Source organism: Solea solea, chromosome 21 (assembly GCF_958295425.1).
Source record: "Solea solea chromosome 21, fSolSol10.1, whole genome shotgun sequence".
NCBI lineage: Eukaryota > Metazoa > Chordata > Actinopteri > Pleuronectiformes > Soleidae > Solea > Solea solea.
In genome coordinates this window covers 20,219,534-20,240,778 of record NC_081154.1, presented here as the reverse complement: position 1 = coordinate 20,240,778, position 21,245 = coordinate 20,219,534, and the positions used below count along the sequence as shown (strand labels likewise).

General features: G+C 48.4%; 1 protein-coding gene across 7 annotated transcripts in view; it reads left to right on the top strand.

Moving 5' to 3' along the window:
- The window catches only part of jakmip3 (Janus kinase and microtubule interacting protein 3), a 36,729-nt gene that overhangs the window by 380 nt on the left and 15,104 nt on the right, over nucleotides 1-21,245 (top strand). The window contains exons 2-20 of one of the 7 annotated variants that reach the window (XM_058621695.1): nucleotides 488-683; nucleotides 910-1,152; nucleotides 1,261-1,500; nucleotides 2,416-2,607; nucleotides 2,826-2,939; nucleotides 3,127-3,282; nucleotides 3,412-3,549; nucleotides 3,760-3,795; nucleotides 3,965-4,036; nucleotides 4,175-4,279; nucleotides 4,892-5,020; nucleotides 5,176-5,259; nucleotides 6,387-6,449; nucleotides 7,146-7,244; nucleotides 7,315-7,413; nucleotides 7,507-7,563; nucleotides 7,749-7,814; nucleotides 7,907-7,975; nucleotides 8,055-8,132. In XM_058621695.1, coding sequence (XP_058477678.1) covers nucleotides 552-683; nucleotides 910-1,152; nucleotides 1,261-1,500; nucleotides 2,416-2,607; nucleotides 2,826-2,939; nucleotides 3,127-3,282; nucleotides 3,412-3,549; nucleotides 3,760-3,795; nucleotides 3,965-4,036; nucleotides 4,175-4,279; nucleotides 4,892-5,020; nucleotides 5,176-5,259; nucleotides 6,387-6,449; nucleotides 7,146-7,244; nucleotides 7,315-7,413; nucleotides 7,507-7,563; nucleotides 7,749-7,814; nucleotides 7,907-7,975; nucleotides 8,055-8,132 — 2,172 coding nt within the window. In that variant the 5' untranslated portion in view covers nucleotides 488-551. Of the gene's footprint in view, nucleotides 1-487; nucleotides 684-909; nucleotides 1,153-1,260; nucleotides 1,501-2,415; nucleotides 2,608-2,825; nucleotides 2,940-3,126; nucleotides 3,283-3,411; nucleotides 3,550-3,759; nucleotides 3,796-3,964; nucleotides 4,037-4,174; nucleotides 4,280-4,891; nucleotides 5,021-5,175; nucleotides 5,260-6,386; nucleotides 6,450-7,145; nucleotides 7,245-7,314; nucleotides 7,414-7,503; nucleotides 7,564-7,748; nucleotides 7,815-7,906; nucleotides 7,976-8,054; nucleotides 8,133-21,245 lie in introns of all 7 variants that reach the window. The other 6 variants (XM_058621698.1, XM_058621694.1, XM_058621697.1 and 3 more) reach the window with 6 other exon arrangements.

The window sequence follows — 21,245 nt, the reverse complement described above, 5'->3', positions numbered from 1 at the left end:
CACACAGCTCGTACACTAACTAGTTTACTAGTTAAACAGATTATCTTAACTAACACGTCGGACGGTTTGTTTTCGCAGAAATTCAAAATTGTATTTATCGTTAAGTTTGTTTAAGCTTCTTGAAGGTGGAGCTGACTCCGCCCACACAAACAACAGCTGCCGTTTCTATGGCGACGATCATTGCATGTTTAACGTAATGCAATTTTTTAACGTAACGTAATTTTTTTTCACTGTTTACGACCATTGTGCGTTGTGACGCTGCGTTCCATTTACATCGGAAGTGGGAGTGATGTCATGTGACCGTTAAGTGGTTAAAAGGCATAAACATTGTATCAACGCGGCTACGATTAAAAGCAGTACGATGTTGTATTAGATTAACTAGATTAACTAGAGTTAGTCGTAGTTTATCTGTAATTATGAGAAGCTCATAATTTGTGTCTTGTACGTGTGTGTGTGTGTGTGTGTGTGTGTGTGTGTGCTGTTTCAGATGGACTTAAACCTTTGATAGACAGCTCACTGGGCCGGGGCGGAGCCTGCAGGTTGAGGCGGTGATGTCAAAGCGAGGAGGGGGGCGGGGAAAGGGGGAGCGACCAGACGCCATGGCAACCCTTCAAGCAGCCAATGAGGAGCTGAGAGCCAAACTGACAGACATTCAGATTGAACTGCAACACGAGAAGAACAAGGTAACAGATTACTGTGGGATTATCACCATTGGATTACTACAGGATTAACCATATGGGATTACTGCAATTTTACTAATCAGATAACTGCAGGATTATTACTGTGGGACTACTGCAGCTCTGTTAATTAGATTACTTCTGGATTACCACCTCTGTGTTAATCAGATTACTGTGGTGTCATTGCTGTGGGATTACCGCCTCTAGATTAATCAGATTACCATGTCCTCAGGTGAGTCGTCTGGAGCGGGAGAAGAGTCAGGAGCTGAAGGCGGAGCATCACCGGGCGACAGTGGCTCTGACGGAGCTGAAGACTAAACTCCACGAGGAGAAGCAGAAGGAGTTGGCCGTTACCAGGGAGACGTTACTACGGCAACACGAGATGGAGTTGATGCGGGTGATTAAGATCAAAGACGGAGAGATTCAGCGTCTCAACGGACTCGTCCTGACGCTGAGGGACACGTCCACGGACAAGGTGGTCTGTCCATCTGTCAATCATCACAGTAATCTGATTACTCGTCTAATGAGATTACATGCGACTGTAGTAATGAGATTATTGTGTGTGTGTGTGTGTGTGTCTCAGGTGAGGAGCGCTCTGCTGGCTGAGGCGGAGGAAGCGAGGCGGGGCTGGGAGGCGGAGCGTTGTCGCCTCCAGCAGGAAGTCCAGGAGCTGCGTAAGTCCAAGCGCTCGCTGGAAGACGCTCTGACATCATCACAGCAGGCGGGTCAGGCCCGAGCAGCCGAGCTCCGCTCCGCTCATCATCACCACCAGGAGGCGCTAAACCGCACCAAGAGAGACTGTGAGAGGGAGGTCCGCCGCCTGGTATGCCACCTGTCTGTCTGTCTGTCTCACCTGTCTATCTGTGTGTCTCACCTGTCTATCTGTCTCAGCTGTCTGTCTGTGTGTCTCATCTGTCTGTCTGTCTCAACTGTCTGTCTGTGTGTCTCACCTGTCTGTCTGTCTCAACTGTCTGTCTGTGTGTCTCACCTGTCTGTCTGTCTCAGCTGTCTGTCTGTGTGTCTCACCTGTCTGTCTGTGTGTTTCACCTGTCTGTTTGTGTGACTCACCTGTCTGTCTGTCTGTCTCACCTGTCTGTCTGTGTGTCTCTCACCTGTCTTTGTGTCCTCTCACCTGTCTGTGTGTGTGTCTCTCATCTGCCTGTGTGTCTCTCACCTGTCTGTCTGTGTGTCCTCTCACCTGCTCGGTGTGTGTGTGTGTGTCTCTCATCTGTCTGTCTGTCCACTCACCTGTCTGTCTGTGTGTCTCTCACCTGTCTGTCTGTGTGTCTCTCATCTGTCTGTCTGTCCACTCACCTGTCTGTCTGTGTGTCTCTCACCTGTCTGTCTGTCCACTCACTGGTCTGTCTGTGTGTCTCTCACTTGTCTGTCTGTCTGTCCACTCACCTGTATGTCTGTGTGTCCTCTCACCTGTTTGTGTGTCTCTCGTTAGTCTGTGTGTCTCTCACCTGTCTCTCTGTGTGTCTCTCACCTGTCTGTCTGTCTGTCTGTCTGTCCACTCACTTGTCTGTCTGTCTGTCTCTCACCTGTCTGTCTGTCGGTCCACTCACCTGTCTGTCTGTCTGTCTGTCTGTCTGTCGGTCCACTCACCTGTCTGTCTGTGTGTCTCTCATCTGTCTGTCTGTGTGTCTCTCACCTGTCTGTCTGTCCACTCACCTGTCTGTCTGTGTGTCTCTCACCTGTCTGTGTGTCTGTCCACTCACCTGTCTGTCTCTCACAGATGGATGAGATTAAGTTAAAGGACAGAGCGGTCAGTGTTTTGGACAAAGCTCTGGGGCTGCAGGCTGGCCACGCCCACCGCCTCCAGCTGCAGACTCAGGCGGCCGAGCAGCAAATCGCAGTGCTGAGAGATGCCCAGAGGGCGGGCACTAACCACACAACTAACTCCACCCCTAACACTACTCCTCACATTGTAAGCCCCGCCTCCTCGTGGCCGTGCTGCATGATACAGTTACCTGATTGTGACATCATCAAACACATGACCACACCCTCAGAGCATGTGACCCTGTGTGTGTGTGAGGAGTCATCACCACAAGGTGTCAGAGTTTAAACACTACATTACCCATGAGCCTCTGCTGCTGCAGTGGAGGAGACTAATATCTGTGTGTGTGTGTGTGTGTGTGTGTGTAGTCTCAGGAGGATCGTGACACTCGCAGGTTTCAGTTAAAAATCGCTGAGCTCAGCTCTGTCGTCAGGAAACTGGAGGATCGAAACGCTCTGTTGTCTGAAGAACGCAACGAACTGGTAAACACAGACACACATACAGATACACACACACGCACACACACACACACACAGCACATTATGGATTTGACTGTGTTTCTGATCTTGTGAGGACCCTCAGCTAATGTGTTTGTCCATGTTCATTGCTGTTGTTGTTGACTCGTTGTTGTTGTTGTTGACTCGTTGTTGTTGTTGACTGGTCGTGCAGCTGAAGCGTCTCCGTGAGGCAGAGAGTCAGTTTCTTCCTCTTCTGGACAAAAACAAACGTCTAAGCAGGAAGAACGAGGAGCTCGCCCTTGCTCTGCGTCGCCTTGACAACAAGCTTCGCTTCGTCACGCAGGAGAACCTGGAGATGGTAACTATGGTAACCACTGACAACAGTCCCAGTTTGTTTGTTTACGACCTGTAGCTAAACGCTAACCATCTTAGCACTGCGGCGTTGACCGAGCGAGATCATGTGACGTGACACAGAGGTGCATGTTGTCCCTCATAGAGGAGGCCGAGTTCGCTTAATGACCTGGACCGTCGTCACTCCAGTGGTTACCATGGTTTCAGTCAGGAGGAGGGAGAGATGGAGTTTCTACGGTTACAGGTGCTGGAGCAACAACACATCATCGAAGACCTGTCCAAGGTACGAGTACCTCGAGTACATCAAGTACACCATGGGTACCACGAGTACACCGAGTACCACGGGTACCATGGGAACCATGGGTACACTGAGAACCACAGGTACACTGAGTACCACAGGTACCACGGGTACAAGAGGTACCTCGACTACCTGTAGTAGCACATATACTGTTGTAAGTACTACTGTAGTAGTGTGTTGTGTGTATGTTTTCAGGCTCTGGAAACAGCAGGTTACGTGAAGAACGTCATCGTAAGTATTCACGCACACACAGGGAAGAGGGCGGAGCCTGGTGTCAAACACAAATTCAGGTTATTATTAGTGATTAATATAATTGACTGTTGTTGTTGTCGTCGTTGTTGTCATTACTGTCGTCATTGTTGTCGTCGTTGTTGTTATTGTTGTCGTTGTTGTCGTGCAGGAGCGAGACATGCTGCTCAGATACAGACGTCAGGAGACAGTGAGGAGGAAGAGGAGCTTCAGAGCCTGTAGAGTAAGAACTGTTACTGTGTGTGTGTGTCTGTGTGTTACTGATGCTGTTCATACCACTGCGGTTAACCTGTGTGTGTGTGCGTGTGTGTGTGTGCGTGTGCGTGTGTGTGTGTGTCTGTGTGTGTGTGTGTGTGTGCAGGTCATAGAGACGTTCTATGGTTATGATGAAGAAGCATCAGTCGACTCTGATGCTTCATCTTTGTCTTTTCACACCGACAGAACTCCAGACACTGAACCAGAGGAGGTAACACACACACCACGCACGCACACACACACACACACACACACACACACACACACAGACACACACGCACACACAGACACACACACACACAAACAGACACACACACATGCACACACACACAGACACACACGCACGCACACAGACACACACACACACGCACACATGCACACAGGCACACACATGCACACACAGGCACACACACACACACAGACACACACACACACACACACGCACACACAGGCACAAACACTGACACACACATGCACGCACACACAGACACACACGCACACACATAATCACATGCACACACAGACACACACAGGCACACACACACACACAGACACACACGCACACACACAGACACACGCACACACAGACACACACACACACAAACAGACACACACACATGCACACACACACAGACACACACGCACGCACACAGACACACACACACACGCACACATGCACACAGGCACACACATGCACACACAGACACACACGCACACAGACACACATGCACACACGCACACACAGACACACACATACAGACACACGCACACGCACACACAGACACACAGTTTGGTAAACAGTGGACGTGTGTGTGTGTTTCAGGGGTGTGTGCGTGAGGAGGCGGAGCTCCGTTACCGTCAGCTGACTCAGGAGTATCAGGCGTTGCAGCGAGCGTACGCTCTGCTGACGGAGACGTACGGAGGAAACTACGACGCAGAGAAGGAGATCAAGGTGAAGATGACCTCTGACCTCTGACCCCTGAGTCACCTGTTTCTTCATCCTCATGATGCTCAGAAGAGGGTTCGGGGTCAAAGAGGTGTAAACACACACATGTGGGCGCAGTGTCACAAAGCTCTGACCTCTGACCTCTGTCTCTTCTGTGTCAGACCAGAGAACAGCTGCTGAGTGAGATCAGCAGATATCAAACCAGAGTCACTGATCTGGAGTCAGCTCTGAAACAACAGGGACTGGTAACACACGCACACACACACACACGCACACACACACACACACACACAGACTCACACACATGCACACACACACAGACTCACACACATGCACACACACACACACAGACTCTCACACACACACACACATACGCACACACACACACAGACTCACACACATGCACACACACACACACAGACTCTCACACACACACACACACATACGCACACACACACACAGACTCACACACATGCACACACACACACACAGACTCTCACACACACACACACAGACGCACACACACACACAGAGTCACACACATGCACACACACACACACACACACAGACTCACACACATGCACACGCACACACACACAGACTCACACACATGCACACGCACACACACACAGACTCACACGCACACATGTACGCACAAACACAGACTCACACACATGCACACGCACGCACACACACAGAGACTCACACACATGCACACACACAGACTCACACAAATGCACACGCACACATGCACGCACACACACACAGAGACTCACACACATGCACACGCACACACACAGATGCACACACACACACAGACTCACACACATGCACGCACATACACACACAGACTCATGCACACGCACATACACACACACAGACTCACACATATACACACAGACTCACACACATGCACGCACATACACACACAGACTCATGCACACGCACATACACACACACACAGACTCTCACACACACACACAGAGACTCACACACATGCACACACACAGACTCACACAAATGCACACACACACATGCACGCACACACACACAGAGACTCACACACATGCACACGCACACACACAGATGCACACACACACACAGACTCACACACATGCACGCACATACACACACAGACTCATGCACACGCACATACACACACACAGACTCACACATATACACACAGACTCACACACATGCACGCACATACACACACAGACTCATGCACACGCACATACACACACACACACAGACTCACACACACACACACACAGACTCACACACACGCACACACACAGACTCCCACACACACACACAGACTCACACACATGCACACACGCACACACTCTCTCTCTCTCTCTCTCTCTCTCAGGACGTGCAGTGGGTGGAGGAGAAACAGTGTTTATATCAGAGGAATCAGGAACTGTTTGAAAAGGTGAATTTACTATGTTTATGTTACTAAGGCAACCTCAGCTGTCTTTGACCCTGTTGACTTCCTGTTTGGTTGTCTCTGACCCTGTTAACTTCCTGTTTGGTTGTCCCTGACACGTTGACTTCCTGTTTCTTTTGTCTCTGACACGGTTGACTTCCTGTTTCGTTGTCTCTGACACGTTGACTTCCTGTTTCGTTGTCTCTGACACCATTGACTTCCTGTTTCGTTGTCTCTGACGCCGTTGACTTCATGTTTCGTTGTCTCTGACACCATTGACTTCCTGTTTCGTTGTCTCTGTCCCCGTTGACTTCCTGTTTCGTTGTCTCTGACGCCGTTGACTTCCTGTTTCGTTGTCTCTGACACCATTGACTTCCTGTTTCGTTGTCTCTGACGCCGTTGACTTCCTGTTTCGTTGTCTCTGACCCCGTTGACTTCCTGTTTCGTTGTCTCTGACCCCGTTGACTTCCTGTTTCGTTGTCTCTGACGCTGTTGACTTCCTGTTTCGTTGTCTCTGACGCCATTGACTTCCTGTTTCGTTGTCTCTGACACTGTTGACTTCCTGTTTCCTTGTCTCTGACACTGTTGACTTCCTGTTTTCTTTTCTCTGACGCCGTTGACTTCCTGTTTCGTTGTCTCTGACACTGTTGACTTCCTGTTTCGTTGTCTCTGACACCCTTTACTTCCTGTTTACGAGCTCAGCTGCGTCAGATGGAATCTGACGAGCTGCGACTGAAGAACGACATTCAGGACATCAGAGATCAGAACGAGCTGCTGGAGTTCAGGATCTTAGAGCTGGAGGTAAAGAAACAACGACGTAAACACGTTTACCGTCACACAAACATCAACGCTAACTCCACTTCCTGTTCAGGAGCGGGAGCGACGCTCACCTGGAATCAACTTCCAACAGCTGTGTTTCCCAGAAGGCCTCAGTCCTCTGCAAGTGTACTGTGAGGCAGAGGGCGTCACTGTGAGTAGCCCCGCCCCCCTACGGCTCTCACCTGCATGCATGTGTACACAGCGACATCTGCTGGTGACGCTGTTTGTGTTTCCTCGTCAGGAGATCGTGATCAGTGAGTTGATGAAGAAGCTGGACATTCTGGGAGATAACGCCGTAAGTGTATGTTGATTTTCTTCTGTACATGTTTTTATCTTCACACTCTGGAACAGCTGTCGTTCTTTGTCATGTTGCTGTGTCGTTGCCGTGTTGTGGCCGTGTCAATTGTGTCGCGTTGTTGACGTGTGATGATCACATGTAGTTAACATGTTGACGTGTGTAAACAGTGTCTCCGTGTCCTCGTGTAGAATCTGTCCAACGACGAGCAGGTGGTGGTGATTCACGCCAGGACTGTCCTCGCCATGGCAGAGAAGGTAAACACACACACACACACACGTGCAGACACACGCGCACACACACACACACACACACACTCCTGACCTGTGTGTGTGTGTGTGTGTCTCAGTGGCTGGAGTCCATTGAAGTGACCAAATCGTCTCTGCAGCAGAAAATGTTGGACATCGAGAGTGAGAAGGTAAAACTGTGACATCATCGTCATCTTTCTTCCAAGTTGCAATGGAACAGTTTGAACTTTGACCCCTTTTTTTGTTTAGGATCTGTTCCGTAAACAGAAAGGTTACCTGGACGAGGAGCTGGACTACAGGAAGCAGTCCATGGATCAGGCTCACAAGGTCAGAGGTCATGCTTTACTCAACAACACAGGTACAGGTAAAGATGGTTACAGTGGAAGTAAAGGTGGTTAAAGTGGAAGTAAAGGTGGTTACTGTAGGAAAGTCTACTGTTTTGTCTGTTGTATTATTCATCTAGCCCATTTACACCTTTGAGTTTCGTTTTAGTTTGTCCTAGTATGCTTTCCATACCTATGTGACGTCATATTCTCTTAACGAGGAGGTACGTTGATTCCAAGGTGCGGTGAAACTATGGTGGATGCCAGTCGTGTGCGTTCATGCAGAAACGTGAGTTTCCCTGCCTTGCTGGACCGTGAATATTGTCTTTATAAGTCAATGGTCTTGTTTTCTTGCTGTTTGGCTGTTGCATTTTCGCTAAGTTAACTATGTTGATCCAGAATGCATGTTTAGTTTCACTCGCGGTTAAATGCCGTCTGGTCGTCTCGAGTACTGCAGTGATTTGTTTTGTCCGCTAGATGGCGACATTGGCCATAAAATACTGTGTTTTGGCAAGTTACTCAGGGATGATGTTTTTTTGAGTTATTGTAATGCTGTTCAAGTCAGTTAAACTGATAATTAACTCAGGATGTTTACGTCTTATTTCATTTGTATATTTTTGGTGATTATTTAAGATTAATAATCATATGCCTTTAATGTTATTAGTAAATTATGATGACAATATATAATTCTTTTCTTTTCATTTATGTTAGGACCACACATACACCCATATATGTCCACTGACCCACCTGTAACTCCAACAAGTAACCATTAAAGAACATTAAGGAACCTCTCTGTGTCCTGCTCTCTGATCGGAGCCCCTGTCCTCAAAGTGCTATCAAGCCAGCATATTCCCAGAGTACCCACTCTATCACATGGTCCTTCGAGCCGGATATGGATAGTCACCTAGAGGACAACATGGAGTTGGAGCATCGTGACATCACCGATATGTCAATGCAGCCAAGAACTCAACGAGAGAGGCATCCCCCAGCCTTCTTAAATGATTATGAAGTTGGACATCAACGCAGAAAAACTCCTCAACCAGCATCAGTAGCAGCAACTGGAGTGACTAGAGATCGTGTTTCCACCAGTAAACGTTCATCTTCTCTACGTTCATATGCTTCAGGTTCTCAACGGAGTAAAGCAAGGACCCAGGTCAGTCACCGGTCCACATCAAGCCACACCATCGTTGATGGATTAACCGACCTTCAAGCAGCGATGTTGGAGGAGAGAGTGAAACACCTGGAACTGGAAGAGATGAAACGGCAAATAGCGGAGGATAGCAATGTTGAGGAGGAATATCAGCGTTTGGACACTAAAGCAAGAGAAGCGCTGGAAAGGAAGGAAGAGCTTCTCAGGGATCAAGAGAGGTCGAGACGACAATTAGACAAGGAGGCTCGTGTAGCTCATGAGACCAGAGCAGCACTTACCAAGCAGATAGCGATGCAACGCCGTCTGAAGGAGAAACAAATTGAACTGGAGAGAGCCTCCCTCATCACAACCTTCCTGAGGAGCAGGAGGACGATCTAGCCTCATCACACCCTCTCAGTTACTGTGAGTATGACCTAGGGCTCCAGATTCGTAGCAGTGGTGCACACACATCACCCGATTCGATGGTGCAGCACATCAATCCAAGGGAAGGAGGATTCCCTCATCATTCCACACCTCAGGGAATGCAGAGTAACATCATAAGCTCCACAAATCCTTCTCAGCCACTGCCAAACCAACCGGCTGACGCTAGTAAGGCAAGTCTTCCCCCCTCATCAACCCAGGTACCATCCGCATCCATAAGCCAGGTTCCTGCACCTTCGCCATTATCACTGACACAGCATGTTTCTCCACACACGAGTGATGTTATCACTGCAAATAGCCATAACTTTTCACAACCGCTGGTACATCAACATGCTGCCACTGATCTGTCTCCTGCTCCACCGTGGAGACCAGCTTCTCCACCTACGGGACTCAATATCCGTCACGCCCCGTCTGGTACACAACATAATGCTGTCAGCCAGACTCCAGCCCAGCGAGCACCTCCATTGAGTTCATACCCCACAATGCCATATACTGACTTACAGCTGAGGCAGTACCATCCGGTCAGTCAGCCAAGTCTAGGTCCCGTCCGACCACCTATAATACCTCAATCCGCTCTTGGAACAATGCCTGGCAATAACCTCATGGAGCTGCTCATTGCTACATCGTATGGAATCCCAAAGCCTGCCTTACCTTATTTCAACAGTGGGAAGGAGTCTGACTTCACCCTACTCAAAATGGCCTTAGACAGTCTACTGAGTGGTCATACACATCTCACGGAGCAGTTTAAATACCAAGTGCTTCTCGAGCATTTACAGTTACCCAGTGCATACAAACTAGCACAAGCATATATGCACGACCCAAGACCATATACTGCAGCGCTTCAGGCTCTCCAGGATAAATATGGTCAACCCCGTCAACTCGTCCAGAGTGAGCTTGGTGCCATTCTGAACAGTCCACCGATCAAAATAGGTGACCCAGAAGCATTTGACAACTTTGCCCTGTCGATACATGCCTTAGTAGGAATGCTGCAGTCCTTAGAAGGTGAAAATGGCTATGAGCTGAGATGTGGCTCTCATGTCGATAGGCTTCTGAGTAAACTCCCACCAAGCTACCGTGACGGGTTCGTTGAATACAGCATAAGTCACGCATTCTGAGAACAGGAACTGACAAAACGTACACACTTCCTGACTTCTCTTCATGGCTTCAGGTGAAATCCCAGGCCAAGCGCATCTCCAGTAGAGCTGTCACCATGTTCCAGGATCAGACTAAGCAGCTTAAGGGAGAGAGGAGAACACATAGACCGCACTGTGACTTCCACAAACGCAAAGGCTAAGGTAAAACCGTATTGCCCGTACTGCAACACACGTGATCATTATCTCAGGCTCTGTCCAACATTCAAGACTCTGTCCACAACCGAAATTGCAGAGTGGATTAAGGACAAAGGCTGCTGGCGGTGTGGCAGGAATCATGCACTCTGAAGAAGCCGTGTAATGTCTGCAAACAACAGCACCTCACCGTTTTACACAGAGTATGTGAATGAGTGCATAAAAGAGTCTTGATGGTTGCCGCTGCTCCAGACACCATTTACATCGACTGCCCAAACCGTCCTCAGAGAGTGATGCTGAAGATAGTAAAAGTCCATCTACACAATGCAGAGTTCTCACTAGAGGCCTACGCTGTACTTGATGATGGATCTGAGCGGACTATTATCCTGCCTCCAGCTGTACAGAGCCTTCACTTAGACAAAGAGCCAGAGACACTTGTATTGAGAACGGTACGCCACGATGTGATCCACCTTAAGGGGGATTCTGTCTCCTTTGAAATATCACCAGCGCATGAACCTGGATCAAGGTACAAAATTCAGCACGCGTTCACAGCTGATGCACTAGGCTTATCTGAACACACTTACCCTGTGAAAGCGCTTGTGCAAAAATACCATCACCTGCAGGGGATACCACTTACACCAGTGGACAGAGTGCGTCCGTTGGTGCTTGTTGGCTCAGATCTTGCCCACCTGCTAGTCCCCATACAACCTGTTAGAGTTGGTGCTCCTGGAGGTCCGCTAGCAGTCTGTACACGACTTGGATGGACCCTCCAAGGTCCAGCCCCTTTAGCCCATCATCCTGCTGTAGAACAACAGTGTCTCTTTACTATGTCTCCATCCTCTGATCTTCTCCGTCATGTGGAAAGGCTGTGGAAACTGGACATATTGCCATATGCCAACACAAAGACTGCTGTACGTTCTAAGGAGGATCAGCAAGCCCTTGAACTATTGGAGAAATGCACTGTGAAGATCAAAGCTGATGGCATAGAGAGATATGCAACCACTCCTCCGTCGGAGAGACAGTCCCATCCTTAAGGCACCAAAGACAGCACTACTCCCTCTGCTGCTGAGTACAGAACGTCGGATAGCTAGAGATGAGAAGCAAGCAGCGACTTATTGTCAAGATGTGCAGAAACTTGAGGTAGCAGGCTATGTCAAACGACTTCCCTCTGAGACAGTGGATACCTCAAGTGAGTCATGGTATCTACCACACCACTTGGTCCATCATAATGGAAAAGCTAGGCTCGTTTTCAACTGTTCATACCAATATGACGGGCAAACTCTGAACAGTCAACTGTTACCCGGTCCAATCCTGGGACCCTCCCTGCTTGGTATTCTCCTTCGATTCAGGGAACACAAGGTGGCTATAAGTGGAGACATTAAGGGAATGTTCCACCAAATTTGCCTGCTGCAAGAGGACAAACCCCTACTCCGCTTCCTCTGGAGAGCTATGAAGAAGGAGGAGGAACCGATAATTTACGAGTGGCAAGTCCTTCTGTTTGGGACTACATGCAGTCCATGTTGTGCTACGTATGCCCTCCAGAGGCATGTAAAGGACAACAGACAGGGCAATGAGGACATCTTGGCCATTATCGAAAGGGCTATCTATGTTGACAACTGTTTGCACAGTCTCACATCCGCTGATGAAGCAAGGAACCTCATTGACCGGATGCGAGAGTTGCTATCTGCAGGAGGGTTTGAGATAAGACAGTGGGCCAGCAATCTCCCGTCTGTTGTGGAACATCTCCCTGTGGAAGCCAGAGCAGCCAGCACAGAACTGTGGCTCTCCCAGTACACTCAGGACCCCGAAGAACCTGCTTTAGGTCTCCACTGGAACTGCCTTACCGACCGTCTCGGATACAGACATCGTCCTATTGAGTACTCCCAGGCGACATTAAGAAATGTCTACAAGGTGATGGCATCACAATATGATCCGCTTGGATACCTCATTCCGTACTCCACAAGAGCTAAGATTCTTGTACAAGATCTCTGGAAGGTAAGAGTAAGTTGGGATGATCAGATCCAACCCTATACCTTACTGGAAAGATGGTGACAGTGGGAAGCCGAACTGGTAGACCTCCCCCAAGTCGAAATGCCAAGATGCTATGTCCCACCAATGGCAGATACTGATGGAACCAAAAGGGAAGTTCATATTTTTTGTGATGCTTCACATCCGCATATCTGCAGTCGCATATCTGCGAACGCAGGATTGTCATGGCAACATTCACGTGGCATTTGTGATGGCAAGGTCCAGAGTGAGCCCACGTAAACAAATATCGGTGCCTCGTCTAGAGTTGTGTGCAGCCCTTGCTGGAGCACAGTTATCCAAAGTCCTGTCTACGGAGCTAGCACTGGACCCTGATCAAGTAACACTGTGGGCCGACTCAACCACAGTTCTGACATGGCTGAAATCCGAGTCATGCCGGTATAAGGTCTTTGTCGGCACTCGGGTTACAGAAATCCAAGACCTCACTGAAGGGGCGGATTGGAGATATGTCAGCACCAAGGACAACCCAGCTGATGACCTCACCCGAGGAAAAACCCTCTCTGAACTCAGTCAGCCAAACCGCTGGAGTCAGGGCCCACACTTTCTTCGTCAGCCCTCAGACATTTGGCCAACTCACCAGCTGGAGGCCCAAGAGGAGGATGTGTCTGAATTGAAGAAGACTGCATTCTGTGGAACCATCACCAGCAGCAGTTCCAATGCTATGTCCATCGCCAACATCGAATAGAATAGAATAGAATAGAATAGAAAATACTTTATTAATCCCTTGCGGGAAATTCTTTTGTCACAGCGCTCCAGTGTACAAAGGTAACAAATGTTGTAACAGCAATTTTTTTGGAAATTACAAAATTACAAACTATAAGAAGAAGTAGGAGTAAACATAGGAATAAAATTACAAAATTAAAGAATACTATTAAAATAAGAATAAATTTACAGAGTTCTATTAAAATAAGAATAAATTTACAGAGTTATTTATCATACAGAGGAATTGTACAGCTTAATGGCCACAGGCAGGAATGATTTCCTGTGGCGTTCTGTGGTGCAGCGTGGTAGAATAAGTCTCTTGCTGAATGTGCTTCTGTGGCTGGTCAGCACATCATGTAGAGGATGGAGGGAGTTGTCCAGTATGGACCTAATCCTGGACAACATCCTTCTCTCTGACACTGCTGTCAGGGAGTCAATCTCCTCTCCAACAACATGGCTGGCTTTGCGGATGAGTTTGTTAAGTCTGTTGGCGTCCCGCACCTTCAGTCTGCTGCCCCAGCACGCCACAGCGAATGGCACTGGCCACCACAGACTCGTAAAACATCCGCAGCATTTTCCGGCAGATGTTGAAGGACCTCAGCCGCCTCAGAAAATAGAGACGGCTTTGACCCTTCCTGTAGAGTGCGTCTGTGTTTTTAGTCCAGTCCAGTTTATTGTCCAAGTACACCCCTAAGTACTTGTAATCCTCAACTATGTCCACGTTAACCCCACGGATGGAGATAGGGGTCACTGGAGCCCTGGTCCTCCTCAGGTCCACCACCAGTTCTTTAGTTTTTGTCGCGTTGAGCTGCAGATGGTTCTGCTCACACCACGTGACAAAGTTGTCCACCACACCCCTGTACTCAGTCTCCTCACCCTTACTGATAAGTCCAACTACTGCAGAGTCGTCAGAAAACTTCTGAAGATGGCAGGTCTCTGTGCAGCAGCTGAAGTTCGTGGTGTAGAGGGTGAAGAGGAAGGGAGAGAGGACCGTCCCCTGCGGTGCCCCGGTGTTGCTGATCAGTCTGTCTGATGTGCAGTGCTGCAGGCGCACATACTGTGGTCTGCCAGTCAGGTAATCCACAATCCAGGACACAAGGGGGGGCTCCACCCGCATAGCTGTCAGTTTCTCACTCAGTAGAGCTGGCCTGATGGTGTTGAATGCACTGGAGAAGTCAAAAAACATGACTCTTACAGTGCTCGCCGGCTTGTCCAGGTGAGCGTAGACACGGTCTAGCAGGTAGATGATGGCATCCTCAACTCCTAGTCGGGGCTGGTAGGCGAACTGGAGGGGGTCTAGCAGTGGTCTCACCATGGGCCGGAGCTGATCCAGGATGAGTCTCTCCAGGGTCTTCATTATGTGTGACGTCAGTGCCACCGGTCTGTAGTCCTTGGATCCGCTGGGGCGTGGTATCTTGGGCACAGGAACGATGCATGACGTCTTCCACAGCACGGGGACCCTGTGAAGACTCAGACTCAGGCTGAAGATGTGTTGTAGCACTCCACATAGCTGGAGGGAACAAGCTTTCAGAACCCTGGGGCTCACACCATCAGGTCCTGCAGACTTGCCTGCATGGAGTCTCTTCAGCTGCCTCATGATTTGGTCAGCAGTGATGTGGAGTGAGGGGGTGACCTGTGGGGGAGGGGTAGGGGTGTTGTCTTGGAGAGTGTTGTCACTTTGGGAGCCGGGGGAGGAGGAGGTGTGTGGGGGGCCATCACTGGGGGAAGAGTGGCTGTAGGAGGGGGGAGGGAGAGAGAGTGGAGTGGGCGCTAACTGCAGGCATGCAGGAGAGGAGCCCATGGGAGGATGAGCCGGGGTCACCGAGTCAAATCTGTTAAAAAACAGATTCATCGCGTTTGCACAGTCCATGCTGCCCCCAACTCCTCTATTGCTGGTTGGTCTGAAGCCAGTGATGGTTCTCATTCCACTCCAGACCTCCCTCATGTTGTTCTGCTGGAGCTTCCACTCCAGCTTCCTCCTATACTTCTGTTTGGCCTCCTTGATCTTCACCTTCAGCTCCTTCTGGATTGTTCGCACCTCCTCCCTGTTGCCAGCTGTGAAAGCCCTCTTCTTCTCATTGAGGATGGTTTTGACTTCCTTTGTTACCCACGGTTTGTTATTTGGGTAACAAAGGACAGTCTCCGGTGGGACGATGGTGTCAACACAGAAGTTGATATAGTCCGTTACACACACTGTGAGCCCATCAATGTCCTCTCCATGCGGCTCACAGAGCGTCTGCCAGTCTGTCACTTCAAAGCATCCCCGCAGTGTCTCATAGGCCTCATCAGACCATCTCCTCACGATCTTTGTGGTTACAGGCTGGCTCTTCACCACCGGCACATAACAGGGTTTGAGGTGAATCAGGTTGTGATCTGACCTGCCAAGTGGGGGGAGAGGAGAGGAGCTGTATGCCTCCTTAGCATTAGCATACAGCAAGTCAATGGTTCTCTCCTCTCTGGTGGGACAGCTCACATACTGTGTGAATGTGGGGAGTGTAGTGTCCATGGTGATATGATTAAAGTCACCCGAGATAGCAATGAATGCACTTGGGTGCTGAGTCTGTAGCTGGGCTATGGCAGAGTGAATAGAGTCATTTGCCGACGTCGGGTTTGCAGAGGGGGGGACATAAACAGCCACCATGATTACCTGTGAAAACTCCCTGGGCAGATAATATGGTCGAAGTCCAACAGCACAAAGTTCCATGTTCGGGTCACAGATGATCTCCTTGATGGTGATGTGAGCGGGGTTGCACCATCGGTTGTTTACCAGCACAGCGACACCCCCACCTTTGCGCTTGCCGCTCTTGGCGCAGTCTCTGTCGGCCCGTACGGTGTGGAAGCCCGCGATGGAGACGTTGTCATCAGGAATATCCTGGTGCAGCCATGTCTCTGTAAAACACATTATGCTGCATTCCCGATACTCCTTCTGGCTCCGGGCTAGCGCTGTCAGCTCGTCCATCTTGTTGCCCAGGGACCTCACGTTCCCCATGATGAGAGAGGGGAGACACGTCTTAAATCTCCGCTTTTCTAACCTCCGCTGTCTCAACCCGTCGTTTTTCTTCTGTTTCAATCCTCCTCTGCGTCCCCGATGCGTTTTTCTCCGTAGCTCCGCTGGAACCTCTGCCGGTCTGTCCGCTGGGCCAGCCGGCTTCAGGTCGATCAGCTGTTCTCTGGAGTAAACAATCTGATCGGCTTGGACTCGTTGTGCTGCGATGCCGGTTTGTAGCAGTATCACAGCGAGCAAAAAGGCAATAATATTAACAACCAGCATAATTAAATAGAGGGTTTTAAATAAAATAAAATAGTTTAAAAGTAAAGAAGTTTAACAAGAGAAAAAACGAATAAAATACGAAAGAATAGGAAAGTTACACGGAGCGACTGCAACAGGCTGCACGCGTGTTGACGCATGCGCACTCATTTTAAGTTCACCAGCTGGAGGCCCAAGAGGAGGATGTGTCTGAATTGAAGAAGACTGCATTCTGTGGAACCATCACCAGCAGCAGTTCCAATGCTATGTCCATCGCCAACATCGACAGCTGGGGTGAACTCATAGAGACCACCCATCAGTTCCTTCACGGGGCGGCTAATAGCCAAAATCCTGCAATGACAGCTGCAGATGCTTTAGCAGCTAAGATACATGTCCTGAAACAAGCTCAAGAGGATAGCTTCCCAGAAGAGGTACAGACTCTGGCTGCTGGTAAAACCATTCCCCGGCAAAGTCACTTGTTCACGCTTGCACCTGAATATGACACTGCCACAGGACTGATAAGAGTTGGAGGACGACTCCGGAGAGCTGAGGGTCTAGATCCAGATGCCATTCATCCCATAATCCTAGATCCAAAACACCAGGTGACTCGTCTTCTCATCGAAGACTACGACTCCAAACTCCTCCACACTGGTCCCGAACGAGTGTTTGGTGAGATACGTAGGAAGTATTGGATTCTGCGGGGAAGGGAATCAGTCAAAAAACACCAGTATAGCTGTGCGGAGTGCCAGAGGTGGCGAGCTAACCCAGAGATACCAAAGATGGCAGATCTACCCCCTTCACGGCTTCAACTGTTCAAGCCACCATTTTGGTCTACTAGAGTAGACTGCTTCGGTCCCTACAACATCAAGGTGGGCAGACGCATTGAAAAGCGGTGGGGTATCATCTTCAAATGCATGACTACTAGTTGTGTGCATCTCGACCTGCTGGAGAGTATGGACACTGACGCATTTCTGATGGCCCTACGACGGTTCATTGCACGCCGTGGCAAGCCACTTGAGATCCTATCAGACAGAGGAACAAACTTTCGTGGAGGAGCAGCTGAACTCCAGGCGAAAGTTTGAAGCTTTGGAAACCTCCATCAAAGAGAAGCTGGCAGGACAAGAAATTGAGTTCCGGTTTAACCCTCCGGGTTCGCCACATTTCGGAGGGACCTGGGAGCGTGAAGTAAGATCGGTGAAGACAGCTCTTCAAGTTGTGTTGACTAATCAAACAGTTCCAGAATCAGTACTGCAAACTGTGCTGATTGAGGTGGAGGGAATGCTTAATGCCAAACCTCTGGGATACATCTCGTCTGACGTGGCAGACCCTTATCCGGTCACACCGAATCTGCTACTTATGGGACGTCGTGATGGGTCTCTCCCTCAAGCAATCTACGCATCCATTGATCTTTTGGGGAGACGGCGATGGCGACATAGCCAGATCCTTGCTGACCACTTCTGGTCCAACTTCATTCGTCACCATCTGCCTGACCTTCAGAAACGACAGAAATGGCAGAAGAACACTGACAACTTGACCACTAGACAAGTCGTGATGGTGGTGGATTCTCAGCTACCCCGGGCTCACTGGCTCATCGGCAAAATAGTCACGGTCTCTCCAGGCGTGGATGGCCGTGTCAGAGCAGCGGAGGTGAAGATCAAAGGGCAAACTTATCTTCGCCCAGTTGCACGATTGGTGAGATTGCCAGCTTGGGAAGATGATGAAGATACTAATCCAAGTAATGAGTAGACTTCCCTTTTTTTGTTGTATAAATTTAGTGTTTAAATTTTGGGGCGGCTTCGCTAAGTTAACTATGTTGATCCAGAATGCATGTTTAGTTTCACTCGCGGTTAAATGCCGTCTGGTCGTCTCGAGTACTGCAGTGATTTGTTTTGTCCGCTAGATGGCGACATTGGCCATAAAATACTGTGTTTTGGCAAGTTACTCAGGGATGATGTTTTTTTGAGTTATTGTAATGCTGTTCAAGTCAGTTAAACTGATAATTAACTCAGGATGTTTACGTCTTATTTCATTTGTATATTTTTGGTGATTATTTAAGATTAATAATCATATGCCTTTAATGTTATTAGTAAATTATGATGACAATATATAATTCTTTTCTTTTCATTTATGTTAGGACCACACATACACCCATATATGTCCACTGACCCACCTGTAACTCCAACAAGTAACCATTAAAGAACATTAAGGAACCTCTCTGTGTCCTGCTCTCTGATCGGAGCCCCTGTCCTCAAAGTGCTATCAAGCCAGCATATTCCCAGAGTACCCACTCTATCACAGTTACAGTGCAAGTAAAGGTGGTTACAGTGTAAGTAAAGGTGGTTACAGTGCAAGTAAAGGTGGTTGTTATGGGAATTATGTACCTCATGTAATACATGAAGACAAATGTTCAATGCAACCGTTTGATGTGACCTGCGACCATTGACCCTTCGGATTGTTAATGGAACTGTTCGATGCGACCTGTGACCAGTGACCATTTGTATTGTTTTAGGAACTGTTTGATGTGACTTGTGAATAGAGACAGTGGGTCAGTGACTTAGGGCCAGGTGATAACAGACCCACAGAGGCGGGGGTCTGCACCTTATGGCAGGGTGATAGCAGACCCATTGAGACAGATAAATACCATGTATTTCCTCCAAGACAGGGAGTCTTCACTTTGTAACTGGCCTGTGTGTTGCTTTGTGAATGCTCCTCTTGTACAAGATTAAACCCTTGTTTGGACACTGAGCTAACTCCGATCTCCTTCCTATGGATCTCAATTCTTTTGACAGTGGTTACAGTGCAAGTAAAGATGGTTACAGTGCAAGTAAAGGTTTTTACAGTGCAAGTAAAGATGGTTACAGTGTAAGTAAAGATGGTTACAGTGCAAGTAAAGGTGGTTACAGTGCAAGTAAAGATGGTTACAGTGCAAGTAAAGGTGGTTAAAGTGCAAGTAAATGTGGTTACAGTGTAAGTAAAGGTGGTTACAGTGCAAGTAAAGATGGTTACAGTGCAAGTAAAGGTGGTTAAAGTGCAAGTAAAGGTGGTTACAGTGTAAGTAAAGGTGGTTACAGTGCAAGTAAAGATGGTAACAGTGCAAGTAAAGGTGGTTACAGTGTAAGTAAAGATGGTTACAGTGCAAGTAAAGGTGGTTACAGTGCAGGTAAAGATGCTTACAGTGTAAGTAAAGATGGTTACAGTGCAAGTAAAGGTTTTTACAGTGCAAGTAAAGATGGTTACAGTGCAAGTAAAGATGTTTACAGTGCAAGTAAAGATGGTTACAGTGCAAGTAAAGGTGGTTACAGTGCAAGTCAAGATGGTTACAGTGCAAGTAAAGGTGGTTAAAGTGCAAGTAAATGTGGTTACAGTGTAAGTAAAGGTGGTTACAGTGCAAGTAAAGATGGTTACAGTGCAAGTAAAGGTGGTTAAAGTGCAAGTAAAGGTGGTTACAGTGTAAGTAAAGGTGGTTACAGTGCAAGTAAAGGTGGTTACAGTGTAAGTAAAGGTGGTTACAGTGCAAGTAAAGGTGGTTACAGTGTAAGTAAAGATGGTTACAGTGCAGGTAAAGATGGTTACAGTGTAAGTAAAGATGGTTACAGTGCAAGTAAAGGTTTTTACAGTGCAAGTAAAGATGGTTACAGTGCAAGTAAAGGTGGTTACAGTGTAAGTAAAGGTGGTTACAGTGCAAGTAAAGGTGGTTACAGTGTAAGTAAAGATGGTTACAGTGTAAGTAAAGGTGGTTACAGTGCAAGTAAAGGTGGTTACAGTGCAAGTAAAGATGGTTACAGTGCAAGTAAAGGTGGTTACAGTGCAAGTAAAGGTGGTTAAAGTGCAAGTAAAGGTGGTTACGGTGTAAGTAAAGATGGTTACAGTGCAAGTAAAGATGGTTACAGTGCAAGTAAAGGTGGTTACGGTGTAAGTAAAGGTGGTTACAGGAAAAGGCCTCAGTCTCCTCAGCAGGTGGAGACGACTTTGGCCCTTGTTGTACAGGACATTTGTGTTGTGTGTCCTCCACGACCTCAATATCCAAACCCTGGATGTTCACTGGTGCAGTTTGGAGAACCTTCCTCCTGATGTCGATCACCACCTCCTTTGTCTTGCTGGCGTTAATGCACATGCGGTTCAGCTCCTCTCAGGTCCTCTTTGGCCCCAGATCTAAAAACTCTCTTCTTCTTGTTTAGCAGTTCTGACACACCAGAAAAACACCCTACCTTCCTGGTTGACAAAGCAACTGTTTACGCAGCGATTTGTTTATCTTTGTTTATCTTT